Below are 21310 nucleotides of genomic sequence, written 5' to 3'. Positions count from 1 at the left end.
CATTGCCAACCCAATCTCTCTTTAATTTCTTATGCCTGTGAACTTACTGAACACATCCTTGCCAGAAAAAAAAGCTTATCCCAATCCACTCTTCCTGGATCCTTTTTCATTTCCACAAAATTGGCCGTTCTCCAATTTTACCAGAACATTAAGCTGCCAGTTCTGCCCCTCACTAATAGCAGTAATGACGTTATCCCACGTGTCAACCCAAGCCCTAAACTCATCTGTTTTACCGACAATACTCCGTGCATTGAAATAGATGTACCTGAGAATATGTATATCATCCGCTTTTTTTTTCATTTCCGTTTATACATGCAGTCCTCTCATGTTCCTTATCCTCCTGCACCTCACTATATGCTCTAACACTCTGGTTCCCCTCCCTCTGCAAATCTAGATTAAATTCCCCGGAGCAGCACTGGCAAATCTACCCGCAAGAATGTTATTCCTCCACCCCCCCCCCCCCGCCCAGTTTAGGGGCAAACCGTCCCGTCGGAACAGGCCCCACCTTCCCGGGAACAAAGCCCAATTGACCAGAAACATGAAGCCCTCCCTCCTGCACCATCCCCTGAGCCACGTATTTAGCTGCACTCTCCGCACATTTATATTTACAGGGACTTTACTCCTGACGCCGGTCCCGCGACCCGACCCGTTTACAGACCCGGAGCGGAACCGGAGCAGATTCTCAGCCACTGGTTCACATCCCAGGGCGCGAAGAAAGGATAAAGTTTCCCCGGGAATTTATTCCCAGTGAAGGTGTGGAGATGGGACTTGGTCTCCGCGTTGTAAAATGAAACTGTCCCGGACTCGTAACTGAGATAAACTCCCACCCTCCCGGGGATGGGACCGGCAGCGAGACGGAACTCGGGGGAGGGGCGACCGGACACGTCACAATCCCGATGTAACACGTCACAAAACCGCCTGATGACCCAGAATCCGGTCTCCGGACTCAGACTGACCCATCCCTTCCTCTCCACAGACTCTGCGGCGACTCCCAGATACCAGACCCGATTCCCCGTCACCTCCACCTCCCAGTAATGTCTCCCCGATGGGAATCCCTCCGATCCCAGCACACAATCCCAGTCTGTGAATCTCTTCCCGGTGTCAGGGAGATTCCTCCAGGTCCGGGTCCATCTCACACTCTTCCGATCCTCAGACACCTCGAGATACGGATTCGCCGTTTCCACATCCAGGGCGACAGAGACTGGGGGGAGAAGCAGAGAATTAGAGAGTCCCCGGGGATCGGGGGGAGACTCGGGCAGCGGGGCCCCGGGGATCGGGGGGAGACTCGGACAGCGCGGCCCCGGGGATCGGGGGAGACTCGGACAGCGCGGCCCCGGGGATCGGGGGGAGACTCGGACAGCGCGGCCCCGGGGATCGGGGGGAGACTCGGACAGCGCGGCCCCGGGGATCGGGGGGAGACTCGGACAGCGCGGCCCCGGGGATCGGGGGGAGACTCGGACAGCGCGGCCCCGGGGATCGGGGGGAGACTCGGACAGCGGGGTCCCGGGGATCGGGGGGAGACTCGGACATCGAGGCCCCGGGGATCGGGGGGAGACTCGGACTGCGCGGCCCCGGGGATCGGGAGGAGACTCGGGCAGCGCGGCCCTAGGGATCGGGGGGAGACTCGGACAGCGCGGTCCCGGGGGATCGGGGGGAGACTCGGACTGCGCGGCCCCGGGGATCGGGGGGAGACTCGGACAGCGGGGCCCCGGGGATCGGGGGGAGACTCGGACTGCGCGGCCCCGGGGATCGGGGGGAGACTCGGACAGCGGGGACCCGGGGATCGGGGGAGACCCGGGCAGCGGGTCCCCGGGGATCGGGGGGAGACTCGGACAGCGCGGCCCCGGGGATCGGGAGGGAGACTCGGACAGCGGGGCCCTGGGGATCCGGGGAGACTCGGACAGCGCGGCCCCGGGGATCGGGGGGAGACTCGGACAGCGGGGCCCCGGGGATCGGGGGGAGACTCGGACAGCGCGGTCCCGGGGATCGGGGGAGACTCGGACAGCGGGACCCCGGGGATCGGGGGAGACTCGGGCAGCGGGGCCCCGGGGATCGGGGGGAGACTCGGACAGCGCGGCCCCGGGGATCGGGGGGAGACTCGGGCAGCGCGGCCCCGGGGATCGGGGGGAGACTCGGACAGCGCGGCCCCGGGGATCGGGGGGAGACTCGGACAGCGGGACCCCGGGGATCGGGGGGAGACTCGGACAGCGGGGCCCCGGGGATCGGGGGGAGACTCGGACAGCGCGGCCCCGGGGATCGGGGGGAGACTCGGACAGCGCGGCCCCGGGGATCGGGGGGAGACTCGGGCAGCGCGGCCCCAGGGATCGGGGGAGACTCGGACAGCGCGGCCCCGGGGATCGGGGGAGACTCGGTCAGCGGGGCCCCGGGGATCGGGGTGAGACTCGGACAGCGCGGCCCCGGGGATCGGGGGGAGACTCGGACGGCGCGGCCCCGGGGATCGGGGGGAGACTCGGACGGCGCGGCCCCGGGGATCGGGGGGAGACTCGGACGGCGCGTCCCCGGGGATCGGGGGGAGACTCGGACAGCGCGGCCCCGGGGATCGGGGGGGAGACTCGGACAGCGGGGCCCCGGGGATCGGGGTGAGACTCGGACAGCGCGGCCCCGGGGATCGGGGGGAGACTCGGACAGCGGGGCCCCGGGTATCGGGGGGAGACTCGGACAGCGGGGTCCCGGGGATCGGGGGGAGACTCGGACAGCGGGGCCCCGGGGATCGGGGGAGACTCGGACAGCGCGGCCCCGGGGATCGGGGGAGACTCGGACAGCGCGGCCCCGGGGATCGGGGGGAGACTCGGACAGCGCGGCCCCGGGGATCGGGGGGAGACTCGGACAGCGCGGCCCCGGGGATCGGGGGGAGACTCGGACAGCGCGGCCCCGGGGATCGGGGGGAGACTCGGACAGCGCGGCCCCGGGGATCGGGGGGAGACTCGGACAGCGCGGCCCCGGGGATCGGGGGGAGACTCGGACAGCGCGGCCCCGGGGATCGTGGGGGAGGGAGACTCGGACAGCGGGGCCCCGGGGATCGGGGGGAGACTCGGACAGCGGGGCCCCGGGGATCGGGGGGAGACTCGGACTGCGCGGTCCCGGGGATCGGGGGAAGACTCGGACAGCGCGGCCCCGGGGATCGGGGGCAGACTCGGACAGCGCGGCCCCGGGGATCGGGGGGTGACTCGGACAGCGCGGCCCCGGGGATCGGAGGGAGACTCGGACAGCGCGGCCCCGGGGATCGGGGGGAGACTCGGACAGTGCGGCCCCGGGGATCGGGGGGAGACTCGGACAGCGCGGCCCCGTGGACCGGGGGTGGTGGAGATCTCAGGCGCGGTCGGGTGGCCGACACGAACCTTTGATTCGACAAAAGCAGATGTCTCCACAAGGGTTTTCCGCTGAACAGGGGAAACATCCTCGCTCACTCCTGCCTGTTGACCCCTGAAAGAATTTTGTGTTTCCATGAGATCTCCTCTCATTCTTCGAAACTGGGAAAAGAGAACATAGAGCAGTACAGCACAGGAACAGGTCCGTCATACAATGTTCACTTTCATTTGTGAGTGGGAAGTGGGGCAGTGTGATGGTTTGAAACAGTAAAGGAGGTGACAATGGGAACCGGTAGGGGAGAGATGAATGGCAGATTGAACCAGGAGGGGGTGGGGTGGAAACCCTGTGGGTGATCTGTGTGTGTAGACGTAATGAGAAGCTAGAGGGGGCAAAGATGGCAGATCAGGATGACTTTGTCCCCTTTCCCAGAGCCCCATCCCCCGCAGCCCCTCATTAGGACAGGGGATGAATTTACAGGAACCCTTAAGCAACACAGGTCTGGATGAAGTGTTTCAGTCTGAACCGTCGACTGCTTACTCTTTTCCATAGAAACTACCCGGCCTGCTGTTCCCCCAACAATTTGTTTGTGTTACTCTGCTTTAAATATACTCAATTATTTGGCCCCCACCGCTGCCTGTGGCAGATTCACTATCCTGTGGATAAAGGAATTCCTCCGCATCTCTGTCCTAAATGGACATCCCTATAGTCGGAGGCTGTGCTCACCGTTCTCGACCCACCCACATCCTCCCAACATCAACTCTCTCCAGACAGGTGTCAGAGAGATCTGGCGAGACCCTTCATCAGGACCTGTGCAGCTTGGATTACCAGCATCTGCAGATCTTCTCCTGTTTGATTTTTAATGCAGGAGTTAATAAGTAAACTTCTTGATTGGTCAGAGTCTCAAAAGTTATGGGGAGGAGACTGGAGAATAGGGTTGAGAGGGATGATAAATCAGCCATTCTTCTGAACTCCGGTGAGTACAGGCCCAGAACCATCAAACACTCCTCATATGTTAACTCTTTCATTCCCGGAATTATTCTTGTGAATCATCTGCACCCCCTCCAATGCCAGCACATGATTTCCGATGGAAGGGACCCAAAACTGCTCACAGTACTCCAAGTGTGGTCTGACCAATGCCTTATAAATCCTCAGAATTACACCCTTGCTCTTGTACTCTAATCCTCTCGAAATGAAAGCAAACATTGAGTTTGCCAATCTTACCACTGACACAAACTGCAAGTTAACCTTCAGGGAATCCTGCACAAGGACACCCAAGTCCGTTTGCACCTCTGATTTTTGAATTTCGCCCTGTTTACAGAATTGTCTATGCCTTTATTCCTTCGATCAAAGTCGTACCTGCCTAAGTTTGTACCTGTCAAACTCTACCTGTACTACAAGATCCCTATTCCGTATACTGGTGCATTCAAATAAGACCATAAGACAAAGCAGCAGAAGCCGGCCCTTCGGCCCTTCGAATCTGCTCCGCCATTTTATCATAAGCTGATCCATTCTCCCATTTAGTGCCACTCCCCCACCCTCTCACCATGACCTTTGATGCCCTGGCTACTCAGATACTTATCAATCTCTGCCTTAAATACACCCAATGACCTGGACTCCACTGCCGCAACAAATTCACAGATTCACCACCCTCTAGCTAAAAAAAATTCTTTGCATCTCCGTTCTGAGTGGGCGCCCTTCAATCCTTAAGTCATGCTCTCGTACTAGACTCCCCCACCATGGGAAACAACTTTGCCACATCCACTCTGTCCATGCCTTTTAAAATTCAACATGTTTCTGTGAGGTTCCTCCTCATTCTTCTAAACTGCACGGAGTTCAGTCCAAGAGTGATCAAATGTTCCTCACATGTTAACCCTCTCATTCCCGGAATCATTCTGGTGAATCTTCTCTGAACCCTCTCCAATGTCAGAACATCCTTTCTTAAATAAGGAGCCCAAAACTGCACACAGTATTCCAAGTGAGGTCTTACCACTGCCTTATAGAGCCTCAACATCACATCCCTGCTCTTATATTTTATTCCTCTAGAAATGAATGTCAACCTTCTTCACCACCGACTCAACCTGGAGACTAACCTTAAGGGTATCCTGCACGAGCACCCTCAAGTCCCGTTGCATCTCAGAACTTTGAATTCTCTCTCCACTTAAATAATAATCTGACAACGTGCATGACCATACACTTTTCAACATTGTATTTCATTTGCCACTTCTTTGACCATTCTCCAAATCTATCCAAGTCTCTCTGCAGACTCTCTGTTTCCTCAGGTGGGGGAGTTTCCACCTACCTTTGTATCATCAGCAAACTTAGCCACAAAGCCATCTTTTCCATAATCCAAATCGTTGATATACAACGTAAAAAGAAGTGGCCCCAACACGGACCCCTCTGGAACACCACTTTTAACTGGCAGACAACCAGAATGGGATCCTTTATTCCCACTCTCTGTTTCCTCCCAATCAGCCAACGCTCTATCGACAGATGTAACTTTCCCGTAATTCCATGGGCTCTTATCTTGTTGAGCAACCTCATGTGTGGCACCTTGTCAAAGGCCTTCTGAAAATCCAAATACACAACATCCACTGCATCTCCCTTGTCCAGCCTACTTGTAATCTCCTCAAGAGATTTCAATGGGTTTGTCAGGCAGGATTTTCCTTTAAGGCAACCATGCTGAGTTTGGCCTATCTTGTCATATGCCTCCAGGTACTCCGTAACCTCATTCTTGACAATTGACTCCCACCGATGTCAAGCTAACAGGTCTATAATTCACTTTTTGCTTCCTTGCCCCTTTCTTAAATACCAGAGTGGCATTTACAATCTTCCACTCCTCCGGAACCATGTCAGAATCTATTGACTTTTGAAAGATCATTGCTAATGCCTCCGCGATCTCCACAGCTACTTCCTTCAAAACACAAGGGTGAATTCCATCTGGTCCTGGAGATTTATCTACCCTGAGACTATCCAGCTTCCTGAGTACTTTCTCTGTCGTAATTATGACTGCGCAAACTTCTCTTCCCTGACACCCTTGAGTGTCCGGTATACTGCTGATATCTTCCTCAGTGAGGACAGATGAAAATACTCGTTCAGTTCCTCAGCCGTCTCCTTATCTCCCATTACAATTTCTCCAGCATCATTTTCTATCAGTCCTATATCCACTCTCACCGGTTTTTTACTCTTTATATACTTGAAAAAGCTTTTGGTATCTTCTTTGATATTATTTGCTAGCTTCCTTTCATAGTTCATCTTTTCCCTCTTAATGGCCTTCTTAGTTTCCTTTTGTAAGCTTTTAAAAACTTTCCAATACTCTGTCTTCCCAGTAATTTTTGCTTCCTTGAATTCCCTCTCCTTTGCTTTTACTTTGGCTTTCACTTCTCTTGTCAGCCACAGTTGCATCTTTTTCCATTCGAAAATTTCTTCTTTTTTGGAATATATCTGTCTTGCACATTCCTCACTTCTCGCATAAACTCCAGCCACTGCTGCTCTGCTGTCCTCCCGCTAGTGTCCCTTCCCAGTCAAATTTGGCCAGTTCCTCTCTCGGCCACTGGAATTTCCTTTACTCCACTGAAATACTGACACATCAGATTTCTGCTTCTCTTTCTCAAATTTCACAGTGAAGTCAATCATGTTAAGATCACTGTCACCTAACAGTTCCTTCACCTCAATCTCTCTAATCACCTCTGGGTCATTACACAATATCCAATCCAGTACCTCTGATCCCCTAGTGGGCTCAACAACAAGCTGTTCTGAAAAAGCATCTCGTAGACATTCTACAAATTCTCTCTCTTGAGATCCAGTGTCGACCTGATTTTCCCAATCCACTCGCATGTTAAAATCCCCTCAATTATCATAACACTGCCCCTCTGGCAAGCCTTTTCTATTTCCTGTTGTAATTTGTAGTCCACATCGCTGCAGCTGTTAGGAGGCCGGTAGATAACTGCCATCAGGGTCCTTTTACCCCTGCGATTTCTTAGCTCAACCCATAAAGATTCTGCACCTTCCAATCCTATGTCACCTCTTTCCCATCCCCCTGCCAAATTAGTTTAAACCCTCCCTAACAGCTCTATTAAACATTTCTGCTATGATATTGATCCCCTTCGGGTTCAGGTGTAACCCATCCTTTTTGAACAGTTAATACTTCCCCCTAAAGAGATCCAATGATCCAAGAATCTGAAGCCCTGCCTCCTGCACCAGTCTCTCAGCCACACATTCATCTGCCTGATCCTACTATTCTTGCCCTCGCTAGCACGTGGCACAGGTAGCAATCCTGAGATTATTACCCTGGAGGTCCTGCTTCTCAGCTTCATTCCTAACTCCCAGAAATCTCTCTTCAGGACCTCCTCCCTTTTCCTCTCTATGTCATTGTTACCATCATGTACCAAGACAGCTGGTTGCTCGCCCTCTCCCTTCAGGATATTCTGGACCCAATCCGAGACATCCCGTACCCTGGCACCTGGGAGGCAGCCCACCATGCGGGTATCTCTATCAGGCTCACAGAATCTCCTGTCTGTTACCCTGACTATGGAATCCCCTACGACCACCGCATTCCTCTTCTCCCTCCTTCCCTCCTGCACAACAGCGCCAGGCTCAGTGCCAGAGACCCACTCACCGTGGCCGTCCCCTGTCAGGTCATCCACCTCAACAGCATCCAAAACGATATACTTGTTGCTGAGGGGGGCAGACACAGTGGTGCTCTCCACTACCCTGGCATTTCCCTTCCCTCTCCTGACAGTCACCCAGTTTTTTGACCTCTGTAGCCTAGGGATGACTACCTCCCTGTAGCTCCTGTCTATCACCTCTTTGTTTTCTCTAATAAGCAGTAGGTCATCAAGCTGCTGCTCCAGATCCCTAACACGGTCTCCGAGAAGCTGAATCTCGGTTCACCTGGTGCAGATGTGGCTATCAGGGAGGCTGGAAGTCTCCCAGGATTCCCACATCTGACACCCTGAACAAAGCACTGACCCTGCAGACATGCTACCTAATTCTACAGGAATGAAACAAAGAAAGATAGGTCTACTCACCCACTTACTTCGCCAAGCACATGAACTTTTTAAAGCATTAGCTAATGTGCCCTGCTGTTCCCCTGTCCGTCCAGGCCGATTTGCCAAGGGGAGAAAAAGAGTCGGTGCCTCGCTCTCGGCTCTTCCCGTTACCACCTAAGCCCGTTGAGCCAAAGCCCTACACTCTGCTGCCACCCACTCCGCTGCCCGCTGTATAGGGTGGTCATCTTTTTAAACTCTCCGTGCTGTCCTGCGCAGTCTCGCCGTTCTAGTACGCAAAGCTTTTTTTTACACTGCCTTCCTTCAGAATTTAGCTCCCACGCCGCCCTTCTTGTCCCAATCTAAAAAAAACACCTTCAGTCATGTATTCATCAGCCTATTCCACACTGTCCACATGAAATTCAGCAAGGCCTTTGATGTCGATGATGGACCACACTTGGAGCATTGTCTGCATTTCCGGTTCCCGAATATGGGGAGGATGTCATTACACTGGACAGGAGGCTTCAGGAGGATGTTACCAGGACTGGGGGCTTGGGTTAAAAGCAAAGAGTGAGTAAGCTTGGGCTATTCAGCTGTAGTGTAGGATGTTCAGGTGTGACCCCTTATCAAGGTAAATAATTCTAAGGAGCTTAAATAACGTTCTTTTTCCAAGAAATGGGAGTACAGAACCAAAGGCCTCCGATTGAAAGTGAGATGGGAAATCGGGTAACATTCTCAGAGAGAGGGAGGTTGGTGAACGGAATTTGCCCTCAGACGCTATCGAAACAGGTAAAAAATAACATATTTTAAAATAAATACACAGATGGGAAATGGTTAGAGGGATGGGGGGGGGCAAACACACACAAATGGGACATGCTCAAGAAGATATCTTAGTCTTGCAGATTGATGAAGTGGGCTGTGAGTTCAACATCCATCAAACCCTCTCAGATCATCCTGCTGAGGAATCTCACCCCGGAGTCTGTCTGTGAAGTGTTGATGTGACGTCACGTCAGATGGCAGCTCAGTGCCACAGAACAGACAGACTGGGTAAGGACGGCAGATTTCAATCCTAAATGGGAATTTATGCCTATTTCTGTGGCTGTGTGTCACACTCTGATAGTATATCGCGCGCGCGCGTGTGTGTGTGTGTGTGTGTGTGTGTTGATTGTGGTAAATATCCGTGTGGAGTGTATACACATTGAAGGAGAGTATGCACATTGAAGAAGTTTTTATGTTACAGTGTGTCATCACAAGTCTGGTGTGTGTTGACAATGTGTCACACGTGATTGAGTTGTTTAAATCAATAAATGACTGTCTCTGAAGAGACTGGTTTCCAGGTTACTGAGGGAAATAACAACGTACATTGCTGAGGCTCTGACTACAATCTGCCAATCCTTCCTGTGTATGTGTGTGAGGGAGCTTTGCCAGGCCGCTTATGCTGTGTGTGCTTCTCCCGAGATGAAACCTTGACCCATGTCAATGCTTGTTGGTGTGTCCGAGCTCATTCTCACAATGCTTCAATGTAGTGGTCTGATCACCATAAGACATAGGAGCAGAATTAGGCCATTTTCCTATCGAGTCTGCTCCGCCATTCAATAATTGCTGATCCTTTTTTCCCTCCTCAGCCCCACTCCCTGGTCTTCTCCCCGTAACCTTTGATGCTGTGTCCAATCTAGAACCTATCAAGCTCTGCCTTAAATACACCCAACAGGTTCCACAAATTCACCAGCTGCTGGCACAAATTTCTCCACATGTTTTAAATAGATTCCCCCTCTGTCTTGAGGCTGTGCCCTCTTGTCCTAAACTCCACCACCATGGGAAACATCCTTTCCACATCTACTCTGTCTAGGACTTTCAACATTCGAAAGGTTTCTAGGACTTTCAACATTTGAAAGGTTTCAATGAGATTACCCCTCATCTTTCTAAATTCCAGCGAGTACAGACACAGAGCTATCAAACGTTCCTCCTATGATAACCCTTTCATTCCTGGAATCATCCTTATGAAATGAACCTTCTGCAATGCCAGCACATCTTTTCTTAGACGAGGAGCCCAAAATTGTTCACAATACTCAAGGTGAGTCTTCACCAGTGCCTTATAAATCCTCAGCATCACATCCCTGCTCTTGAAATGAATGCTATTTAAACCGATTGAATTCAATGCTAACATTGGATTTGCCTTCCTCACCACTGACTCTACCTGCAAGTTACCATTTAGGAAGTTCTGCAGAATGACTGCGAAGTCCAATTTCGTCTCAGATTTTTTTGATTTTCTCCCCATTTGAAAAAAAAATCTGCACATTATTTCTACGACCAAAGTGCAGGACCATGTATTTTCCAACATTGTATATAATTTGCCAATTTCTTTCCCATTCTCCTCATCCAAGTCCTTATCAGGCCTAACTGTTTCCTCAACACAACCGGCCCCACTGCCAATCTTCGTATCATCTGCAAAACCTGGAAACAAAGCCATCTACTCTAGGACAAGAGGGTGTGACTTCAGGATTGAAGGACGTCCTTTTAGAACTCAGATGCAGAGAAATTACTTTAGTCAGTGTCTGTGGAGAATCTGTGGAATTTGTTGCGATATGTGGCTGTGGAGGCCAAGGCATATTTAAGGCAGAGATGTACCGGTTCTCATTTAGCCAGGGCATCAAATGGTATGGGGTGAAAGCAGGGGAGTGTGGATGTCCGGAAGAATTGGGTCTTCCCATGACTGAATATTGGAGCAAACTCAATGGGCCGAATGGCCTTTTTCTGCTCCTCTATCTTATTGTCTATTCCATCAGCTAAATCTTGATATACAGCATAAAATGAAGGTGTCCTAACACCTGTGTCCCTGTGGAACACGAGTCACTGGCAGCCAACCAGGAAAGGTTCCGTTTACTCTCCTTCGCTGTTTCCTACCAATCAGCCAATGTTCTAACCATGCCTGTAACTTTTCTGTAATACCATGGCCTCTTAACCTGGTTACCACCTTCATGCGTGGCACTTTGTCAAAGGCCTTCCGAGATTCCAAATATACAACATCCACTGCATCCCCTTTATCGATCCTGATTGTAATCTCCTCAAAGAATCCCAACAGGTTTGTCAGGCAGGATATTCCCTAACGAAGCCATGCTGACTTGTCCTATCTTGTCCAGTGTCACCAAGTATTCCATAGCCTCACACTTAACAATTGACTCCAATTTCTTCCCAACCACAGAGGTGAGGCAAACTGGTCAATAATTTCCTTTCTGCTGCCTTCCTCCTTACTTAAAGAGTCAAGTGACATTTGCCATTTTCCAGTCCTCTGGCACCATGCCAGGGTCCAATGATTTTGAAAGATCATTTGGAATGCCTCCATAATTTCTACTGCGACCTCTTTCAGAACACTGGGGTGCAGTTCATCTGGTCTGGGCGACTTATGTACCTTTAGGGCTTTCAGCTTTTTGAGCAGCTTGTCCCTTGTAACGGTAACTGCACTCACTTCTCTTCCCTCGCACTCTTCAACACCGGGCACAGTGCTGGTGTCTTCCACGGTGAATACTGGTGCAAAATATTTGGCTTATCTGCCATCTCTTTGTTATTATGCATCCAGCCTCATTTTCTAGCTGTCCTATATCCACTCTCCTATATCTCTGTTTTATTTTTTTACAATACTTGAAAAACAATTTGATATTGTTTGCTATCTTGTTTTCCAAAGATAGGTGTGTAAAAAGGGCCAGAAGGATCATTGGATACCAGAGTCACCCCAACCACAAACTGTACCAGTTGCTACCATCCGGGATACGGTACCGCAGCATAAAAGCCGGGAGCAACAGGCTCCGGTACAGCTTCTTCAACCAGGCCAGTTCAATTCAAATCAATTTCTTGTTTATTTTTTCCCACCCAATCATCCTTTTAATTCCCCTCTGTAGATATTTAAAAGCTTCCCAATCCTCTCCCTTCCGAATAATTTTTGTTTAGTTGTATGCCCTCTCCTTTGCCTTTACATTAACTTTTCTTCCCTTGTCAGCCATGGTTGTACTATTTCGCCATTTGAGTATTTATTTATTTTTGGAGTACATCTATCCTCATTTTCCCAGAAACTGACACCATTTCTGCTCTGCTCTCATCCCTGGCAGCATCTCCTTCCAATTTGCTTTGGCCAACTCCTCTCTCAGACCACTGTAATTTCTTTTACTCCTCTGAAATACTACAATGTCAGGCTTTACTGTCTCCTTATCAGATTTCAAGTTGAACTCGGTCATGTTGTGAGCTCTGCCTCCTAAGGTTTCTTTTAACTACTCACCTCTGGTTCAATACATAACACCCAATCCAGTAGAGCTGTTCCCCGAGTAGGCTCAACGACAAACTGCTCTAGAAAGCCATCACATTGCATTCAACAAACTCACTCTCTTGAGATCCTTTACCAACCTGATTTTCCCAATTGCCCTGCATGTTTAAATCTCCCATGATTATCATAACAATGCCCTTTTCATCAGCCTTTTCTATTTCCAGTTGTAATCTGTGGGTGCCAACCCACTGACTGTTGGGAGGCCTGTATATGACTGCTGTCAGTGTCATTTTTACTTTTGCAGTTCCTTACCTCAACCCACAAGATTCAACATCTTCCAATCCTATGTCACATCTTGCTACTGATTTACCAGCAGAGCCACACCACCCCCTCACCCGACCTTCCTATACCACCAATACATTGTGTAACCTTGGACATTCAGATCCCAACTACAACCATGATTCCGCGATGGCCACAACAACATCACAACACCAGTTCCTCTGGTTGGATCCAAACTTATGCACTGGTGTGTTAGTGCATTCGCCTGGGATTGGAACACAGTGGTTCATCCGCCAGTCCCGTGTATTGGTTGTATTGTGACCCTGTGCTGGTGTGTCCAGGGGTCTGACATCTCCAGCTGACCATGTGACAGTGATGCCTCCCAGTCAGTGGGGTTGATGTGGAATAAACTTCAGTTCCCCTGCACCCCAGTATTACAGACAATCTTTGCCTCAAATTGGAACTAAATTGATCTTCATAAACAAGGAGAAATGAATCTTTGTAAGTTTTACCTCGATTAACAGCACCAAGCGTTTCTCTCAGCACTGTGTTCAACAAATAGAGGTGATCGAATTTTTCAACCGGTAGGGTCTCATCTGTCACTGACAATTCCTGGACATCGTCATTAATCCTGTAAATATTAAACTGCTGGTTATAAATTGCTATTCTGAACTATTTTCAAATCCATTCAGGGTTTCAGTAAAGAGCCTGTCCTACCTTCTGTTCCGACGAGCTTCCTCCTGAAATAAATAAAACGCAAATCTGATTAGACTTGGACTTACTGTCCACATCCTGAATTTCATCCAAATCATTACAAGGTGTTGAAAATTCCCACTCCCACAATCACGCAGACACACGGACAATACAGAACCATGGGGTAAATGACAGGGAAAGTTTCTGAATGTCAGACCATTACTGAGAGGATGAAACTTACAGGGAGGACAGGACAGGCTGTGCATTATCATCTGGATATGACGTCAGTGTGATAGGATGGAGGAATTTAAGATCAGTGATGTATGTGATTGTGTGCAGGTGGAGGAAGTACCTCAATGTATGGGAAGACTCGTGGGGAGATGTAATTCCAGATGGATTTTAACAAATTCCACAAGAAATTTAGTGAGGAGGATGTGAAACTCGCTGCCACAGGAGTGGATGAAATGGAACAGCAGAGTGACTGTAATGGGGAGGCTGGATAAACACGTGAGGGACCAGAGATTTCGGGGCACTGTTGCTGGTTGTGGTGAGTAGGTGGCAGGAGGATTGTGAAGCAGGGAAACTGATAGAAGATGGACCTAATGGCCTGTTTATGATAGAGAATGGGATATAATCCCATGCGAAATATATCCAAAAAATAAAGAGACAGTGAAAGTTTCCATAATCTGATGGAAACCGGATATGGAGGATAAGTCTAATGTGTGGGTCACATTCTTTGTTCTCACTGATTGACAGAGAGACCCTCACACCAACTGCATCAGACACTCTCACAGCCTGTGACTGGAACCGGGTGTTAATGGGAGTTTCAGAGGATATTTAATGTGGTAATTAAGGAAACAGTCAGCAGCTCTGTGTTATGATCGGAGTAAATAATTTCAGAGAGATTTGCATTTTGTCCTGGGGTGTACAGAAGTTGTGGAAGCCCAGTTTTAGGACAATAGACAATAGGTGCAGCAGTAGGCCATTCGGCCCTTCTAGCCAGCACAGCCATTCACTGTGATCATGGATGATCATACACAATCAGTACCCCGTTCCTGCCCTCTCCCCAAATCCCTTGACCCCACGATCTATAAGAGCTCTATCTAACTCTCTCTTGAATGCATCCAGAAACTTGGCCTCCACTGCCTTCTGGGGCAGAGCATTCCACATATCTACCACTCTCTGGGTGAAAAAGTTTTTCTGCATCACTGTTCTAAATGGGCTACCCCTTATTATTAAACTGTGGCCTCTAGTTCTGGACTCACCCGTCAGCAGGAACATGCTTCCTGCCTCCAGCGTGTCCAATCCCTTAATAATCTTATTATTATGGGACAACAACAACCCTGAATCGTTGCATCAGTTGCCTGGTGAGAAACAGTTTACTGCCATTTGTAAATGCTGTGTGTAGGAGCAATGCATCTGTTTTCTGTCTGCATTGTATTCTGTGTTACGTGTTTATTATGGTAACTCGTCACGTGAGTGGGGATGTGGTAAAGGCGAAGGGGAAAGGTTACGTATCTGTACTTTGTTCTGGGCAGTTTTGAGCTGGGGACAGGCGGATGTCATTCTGTTCTTGACCGCTGTGTTGCAGCTTACTTTACAATGAATTACCCTGAAGTTTCATCGCTTCAAGATTGTATTTTGCTAATGAAGGCCTGAAAGCGTATCTTGGACATTTTGAAATGACATTATTGGAGTGATTGGAGGGCGCATCATGCAGGTATAACAACTTGTGTAAGGTCGCCCGCAGCGGCAATCGATTTGTTAGAATTGGCCGCTGAGCTGTGTTTATTTCAAATATACCATTGTTCATTTAGTGCCCTTTGACAGAAACAAATTGAAATATAATCCCTCACCTTGAGAAATATCACACCATCTTTCTGATCCATCTGTTCCTTTAACTTAGTGATTTCCTCCTGAATACTCCTTATATTCTCTTGAAGTGCTAGAAGATTTTTCTCCATTGTGTTGAGAATCCTCTTCTCTTCTTCCCTGAGATCCCTGAGTAAGCTCTGCTCTTTCTCAGTGATAATCTGGCGCAGTTCAGCAAACTGGGATGTGACGTGGGACTGAAGGCTGTGTGACTGTTCCTGTCGAATGAAAGGTGAAGATTAATATACTGCATTGCTGTGCTCTGTTTCCTTTTGTCGTTCAGTTCGGTCTATTGGAGTCTATGCTACTTCTGAGAGCATTCCCGTCAACACCATTCCCTCACGTTTTCCTGAAACCTACTCTCACTTATTGACACATAAACTCCCATCTGATTCACGCACACCCTCCCCACCTTTACAGGGTTAACGGTAATTAGCCATTCATCCGGCATGTCCTTGAGATGTGTCGGAGTCTCTCGTGGTCACAGGGGGAGCATGCAAACTCCACACAGACAGCACCAGAGGTCAGGATCGATCCCAGGTCACTGGAGCTGCGATACTCGGCTATTCTGCATTAAAGGGAGCAAAACCCGACAGTAATATCAGAAATTCCGCTCAGGAAGCCTCACCCGAACTCCAGAAATCTTCTCTTTCTGTTGCTGCTCCTTTTCCTGGAAGTCTGATTCCTTTTTTGTGAGAGAGTCTAAGGAAGATTTTAGCTGATCCTGGAAGTCAGAGAGCGAAGGAAATAGAAACAAAGATGCATCAAAAGAAACAGGTGATCAAACCCGATTATCACAGAAAATGCCGGAGGAACTCAGTGAGTCAGGCAGCATCTATTCAGGGGAAATAAACAGCCGGTGTTTCGGGATGAGACCCTTCATTAGCACTGGGAAGGAATGGACAGAAGCCAGAATAAAAAGGTTGGGGACAAGAACCAGCTGACAGGTGACGGGTGAGACAACGTGAGGGGGAACGTGGGGGAGGCTGATGAAGTGAGAAGCTGAGAGGGGACAGGTGGAAGAGGTAAAGAGCTGGAGAAGAAGGAATCTAATACGAGAGGACAATCGACCATGGAAGAAACGGGAGGAACTGAGCTGTTTGCGGCCCTCAATGGTGACGAGGGAGGAGGTTAGGAGTCAGGTGTAGCACTTGTTCCGCTTGCAGGCGTCAGTGAAAGTTGCAAAGATTGATGTGTTGGTTATGGAGTCTCGTGTGATGCTATGTAGGACAAAGGAAATGTGTGAAGTATTAAATTAACGTTAGTTTTTACCATGTATTTTTTAACAGCTTCTTTAATCGGCCTGAAGCGGTGCTCTCTGTGTTCCTCCGCCACTGCACAGATCATACAGATCAGTGTCTTGTCCGTTTCGCAAAACAGCTTCAGTTCTTCCTCATGTTCCTCGCAGTGACGTTTACTTTCCTTCCCTTTCGGATTCAGGTTTAGATTTCGAGCTTTTTCAGCCAGATTTGCTAAGGCCCGACTGGCCCTGAGGGTGCGGTCAGCAAACTCCTCTCTACATTCCGGGCAGGAGTTTCTCTCCTCCCTTTCCCAACACCGTGTGATACAAGAGCGACAGAAGTTGTGTCCGCACTCCAGTGTAACCGGATCGATGAAGAAATCCAGGCAGATGGGACAAATTGCCTCCTCGCTCAAACTCTCGACCTGTCCTTTCGAAGCCATGTTAACTCCCAGCACTTCCTGATTCAGAATGCTTTCACTTTCGGGAGCTGCTGATCCCCTGCAGTACCGCGATTGTCCACTACGCGCGCTGCAGACTCGGGGAAATCACACAACACACACACAATGCTGGTGGAACACAGCAGGCCAGGCAGCAGCTGTAGGGAGAAGCACTGTCGACGTTTCGGGCCGAGATCCTTCATCAGGACAGCTGGTGTAGTATACTGCGTCCGGTCTTCCCGGTGTAGCCTTTTATATATTGGTCAGACCCGACGCAGACTGGGAGACCGTTTCGCTGAACACCTACGCTCGGTCCGACAGAGAAAGCAGGATCTCCCAGTGGCCACACATTTTAATTCCGCGTCCCAGTCCCAGTCTGATATGTCTATCCATGGACTCCTCTACTGTCAAGATGGAGCCACATTCAGCTTGGAGGAACAACACCTGGGCAGCCTCCAACCTGATGGCATGAACATTGACTTCTCTCACTTCCGTTAATGCCCCTCCTCCCCTTCTTACCCCATCACTGACATATTTAGTTGTTTGTCTTTTTTTCTCTCTCTCTCCCCATCACTGCCTGTTCTCCATCTCCCTCTGGTGCTCCCCCTCCTACTTTCTTTCACCCGAAGCCTCCCGTCCCATGATCCTTTCCCTTCTCCAGATCTGTATCCCTTTTGCCAATCACCTCTCCAGCTCTCTGTTTCACCCCACCCCCTCCGGTCTTCTCCTATCATTTCGCATTTCCCCCTCCCCCTCCTACTTTCAAATCTCTTACTATCTCTGCTTTCAGTCAGTCCTGACATCGACAGTGCTTCTCCCTATAGATGCTGCCTGACCTGCTGTGTCCCACCAGCATTTTGTGTGTGTTGTTTGAATTTCCAGCATCAGCATATTTCTTCGTGTTTGCTCCGGGAATCAACATGGTTTTGCTGGATGTGTTCAGTGGAAATTCTGACCATTTCTATGTTTAGTGTGTGAGCAACCCCATCTTGTAAAATCCCAGTGCGACAAAAACGTCAGCTGAATCTCCAAAGGCCCCATCCCTGCGGTCGGAAGGACCTTCCCCTGGAAGACGATTGATGTCCTGCGCTGAAAGGAGAAGCCATGTGCATCCCTGGGGTTGTTCACTACTACAGTAACTGTGAGGCTTCCTCAGCCAACCCGGCCTCTCCCTGTCCAGTGTAGAGGATCCCTGTAGTTCCAATGGTGTCCCTGTAGTCTGGAATGTGACATTCGGCAGCATTCCTGTACGACAGCGGTCCTCAAACGTTTTTTTTATGCCAAAGACCAATACCAGTAACCGTGGACCCCAGTTTGGTAGACCCTGCTCTCCCGACATCTCGGTGTGATGGCAGGCCAACAAGTTTTGTGCATCTTTCCCCGAATAGATGATCTTCCAGCAGCACTCGCTGTCCGTTTTCCTGCGCGTCCTGGGAACAGCCCGAGGATCAGTGAGCCTTCTGCCGCGCAGCTGCTGTGGCACAGGCCCTTGCATCTTTCTCCACAGAGCTTCGCCAGCCCACAGTCCGCAAAGAGGTGAGTGACCGTCTGATGCAGCAAGTATCAAACTGGGAGGGGACCCTCTCGTCTCCACTGCAGTAATCTCGGGGCAGCGCGCTGTGGGAGTGATCTCCGGGCATGCAGCAAGGATCAGACTGGGAGGGGCCCGAATCGCCGCCAGACAGCTGAGGTCTTGCTGCCCGTTGGAGAGATCTGGTGATGAGGCATTCTGCCAGATGGTCTGGGCTGTCTGCTCAGGGAACCACTCCACTGTGTCCATCCAGTCCTTCTCCTGCATAACTGTAGGACATTCCGTGCTGACCACTGCCTGGTGTTCTTGTGGTCAAAGCTGCTGGTCTGAAAGAACTGTCACCAATTTCATTAACACAAGGTTCACATGGAGAAGCTTCCTGACTGAGACAGACACAGTCTCATGGGGTATTTACAGGGTAGGGGCAGGAATGATGTTTTTCCTGGCTGGGCAGTGGAACCAGGGATCGCAGTCTCAAAATCCGAGGCCACCTCAGCAGGACTGAGATGAGGAGAAATTTCTCCAACACAATACAGTGAATATTTGGAGTTTTTTCCACAAGTTTCCTAAATTAAACGGACATATTTAGGAGCTTGGCGATGTTGGGAACGTTTCAGGAAAGTGGCGCTGAAGTCAAAGTTCAACACGTTCTGCTTGAGGGGCAGAACAGTGCAACGGGCCGAATGGCAACGCTTGCTCCTGTGGCTTATTATCTAAATCACGAATTTACCTTTGCGCCTGTTCTCCCTTGGCCTTCCGCCTGTCGGATTGCATAGGGGAGCGGTGAGAGCTCCGGAGATCCATCAGCAGCCGCTCCGGTTATTTCATGCTCTTGTGATTTTATCGGTGTTTCTCTGTTTTTGCACAGTTTGTTACCTTCAGCTCTCTGGCTGATCTTTCACTGCCTGCTTCTGTTATCGTTACTATTCTATACTTTTTCTAAGTATGTCCGCAGGAAAATGCTTCTCGGGGTTGAATGTGGTGACGTATCTGAACTCTGATAATAACATTTATTTTTGAAATTTGAGTTTCGGGGATTTTCCTTTAATTCTGGGAACAAACTGTGACTGACATCTCCAGCTCCCAGTAGCAGCCCGTCCTTACACACACACAGCCAATCAGAGATAACCGCTGGGAAAGGGATGATCCCATTGGCTGAGGGGTGTCAGTGGGCGGGACGCTGTTTGGACCGGGACCGAGTGGGCCGGAGACCGGGAGCTGCGCCTCGGGTTTCGGCTGCACCACCGGCGGGTCGTGAATCCTTTCGAAGGCAGAGCTGAAGCGACCGGCGGAGATTCCGTGAGATGTTTCAGCTACACGGAGGCGCCCGGCCTTTCCCCGCCGAGGATCGGGGCCTGTTGTCTGGAGTTGTCTCCCAGACCCGTCCCTTCCTGCTGGGAGACGGGAGCTGCCCCGCAGCGGCTGCCGGTGGATCTCCGGAGCTCTCACCGCTCCCCTGTGCAATCCGAACGGCTGAAAACCAAGGGAGAACAAGGCGCAAAGGTAAACTCGTGCTTTAGAAAATAACCCAGGAACATGTCTGGCCATTCGGCCCGTTGCGCCTATTCCATCCTTTCCACAGAATAGTCCTTTTTAAATCTTTTTCTAGATTTTAAACAAGCATAAATGAAACATGAATACAAAGAGCTTGAGAGTACATAATTAATAGGTTAAGGTAAAAATACAAATAGATGATAATAACCTCCCAAACTCATGGTGGTTACAAAAAATGGAGAAAATAAGAACCCCTCCCCCGCCAAAAAAATGAAAAAAATCCTAACCGACATGGGCCATTGCATTATATCAACTATACACAGTAGCGTCAATAACTCCGCACCTCCATCCAAATAATTAAGGACAATAAAAGTCAGGTTCAGGAAAAGTCAGTGAGAGAAATGATTAAATTAAAGACGGTACTTAAGGAGTCCATTTAGAATGTGCTGACACAGAAAGAGCGTGCAAAGCAACTTGCAGGGCAACGTATAAACCAATTTGCAAAATGAGGATGAAACAATAGCTTGCTGATTAAAGAAGCGATACGGGTAACGGGAAGACATGCTTAACGGTTGAACAATAACGGTCAAAATGCGCTGAGGCTGATAAGTGGGCCAAAGGGTAATCACATTTGTAATTTTGTAATAAGATTAAGGAGGAATGTCTGCACCTCACATGGGTGCAACTCACAAAGTCGTAAACAAGTAGGGTATAAAAAAACTGTGCAAAGTGTAATTCGGCACTCAATCTAGCAGGAGCTGGTTGGGTCCGACTCTGCAGACTCGAAAAATAAAGTTTACCGTTCTGCATATTGCTGAGACTCAGTGTGTTTCTGACAACGTGGGGGCTCGTCCGGGATCCACACTCCGGCCGCGGTGGACACGAGGAAGGACATCGGAGACGGTGCACCCCGCCGAGTTTGGCGGTCCCTGACTCCTTGCTCGTCGCTCCGACGCGGCTTGAGCGAGTGATATCCGGACAGCGCAGAGCGGTAAACGGGGAGAAGGGGACAGTACCTGGTACTGGAAGTCCCCAGGACGCACCGGGTAAGTGCCTACTATTTTAGTAGAAGGGTGCGGGAATAAGTAAGGACGGAGAAGACCGGGATAGCTACCCGGGGGTCCTCCTGATAAAAGTCCTTGGGACGCACCGGGTAAAGTGCCTACTGTTGCAGTAGAAGGGTGCGGGATT

The 21310-nt window shown here is 50.1% G+C and overlaps 1 protein-coding gene across 1 annotated transcript; it reads right to left on the bottom strand.

The window, feature by feature from the left end:
• Nucleotides 1-513: 513 nt before the first annotated feature.
• Nucleotides 514-17097, bottom strand: LOC132390526 (E3 ubiquitin-protein ligase TRIM39-like). The gene is made up of 7 exons (XM_059963144.1): nucleotides 16687-17097; nucleotides 16043-16138; nucleotides 15399-15632; nucleotides 13567-13589; nucleotides 13362-13480; nucleotides 3360-3491; nucleotides 514-1201 (listed from the first exon to the last, which is right to left on the bottom strand). The coding sequence occupies exons 1-7, from the start codon at nucleotides 17095-17097 to the stop codon at nucleotides 651-653; spliced, it is 1566 nt and encodes a 521-aa protein (XP_059819127.1). The 3' UTR covers nucleotides 514-650.
• Between the last annotated feature and the right edge of the window lie 4213 nt (nucleotides 17098-21310).

This window comes from Hypanus sabinus, unplaced genomic scaffold (genome assembly GCF_030144855.1).
Source record: "Hypanus sabinus isolate sHypSab1 unplaced genomic scaffold, sHypSab1.hap1 scaffold_943, whole genome shotgun sequence".
NCBI classification, from domain to species: domain Eukaryota; kingdom Metazoa; phylum Chordata; class Chondrichthyes; order Myliobatiformes; family Dasyatidae; genus Hypanus; species Hypanus sabinus.
This window is presented reverse-complemented; position numbering and strand designations above follow the sequence as displayed.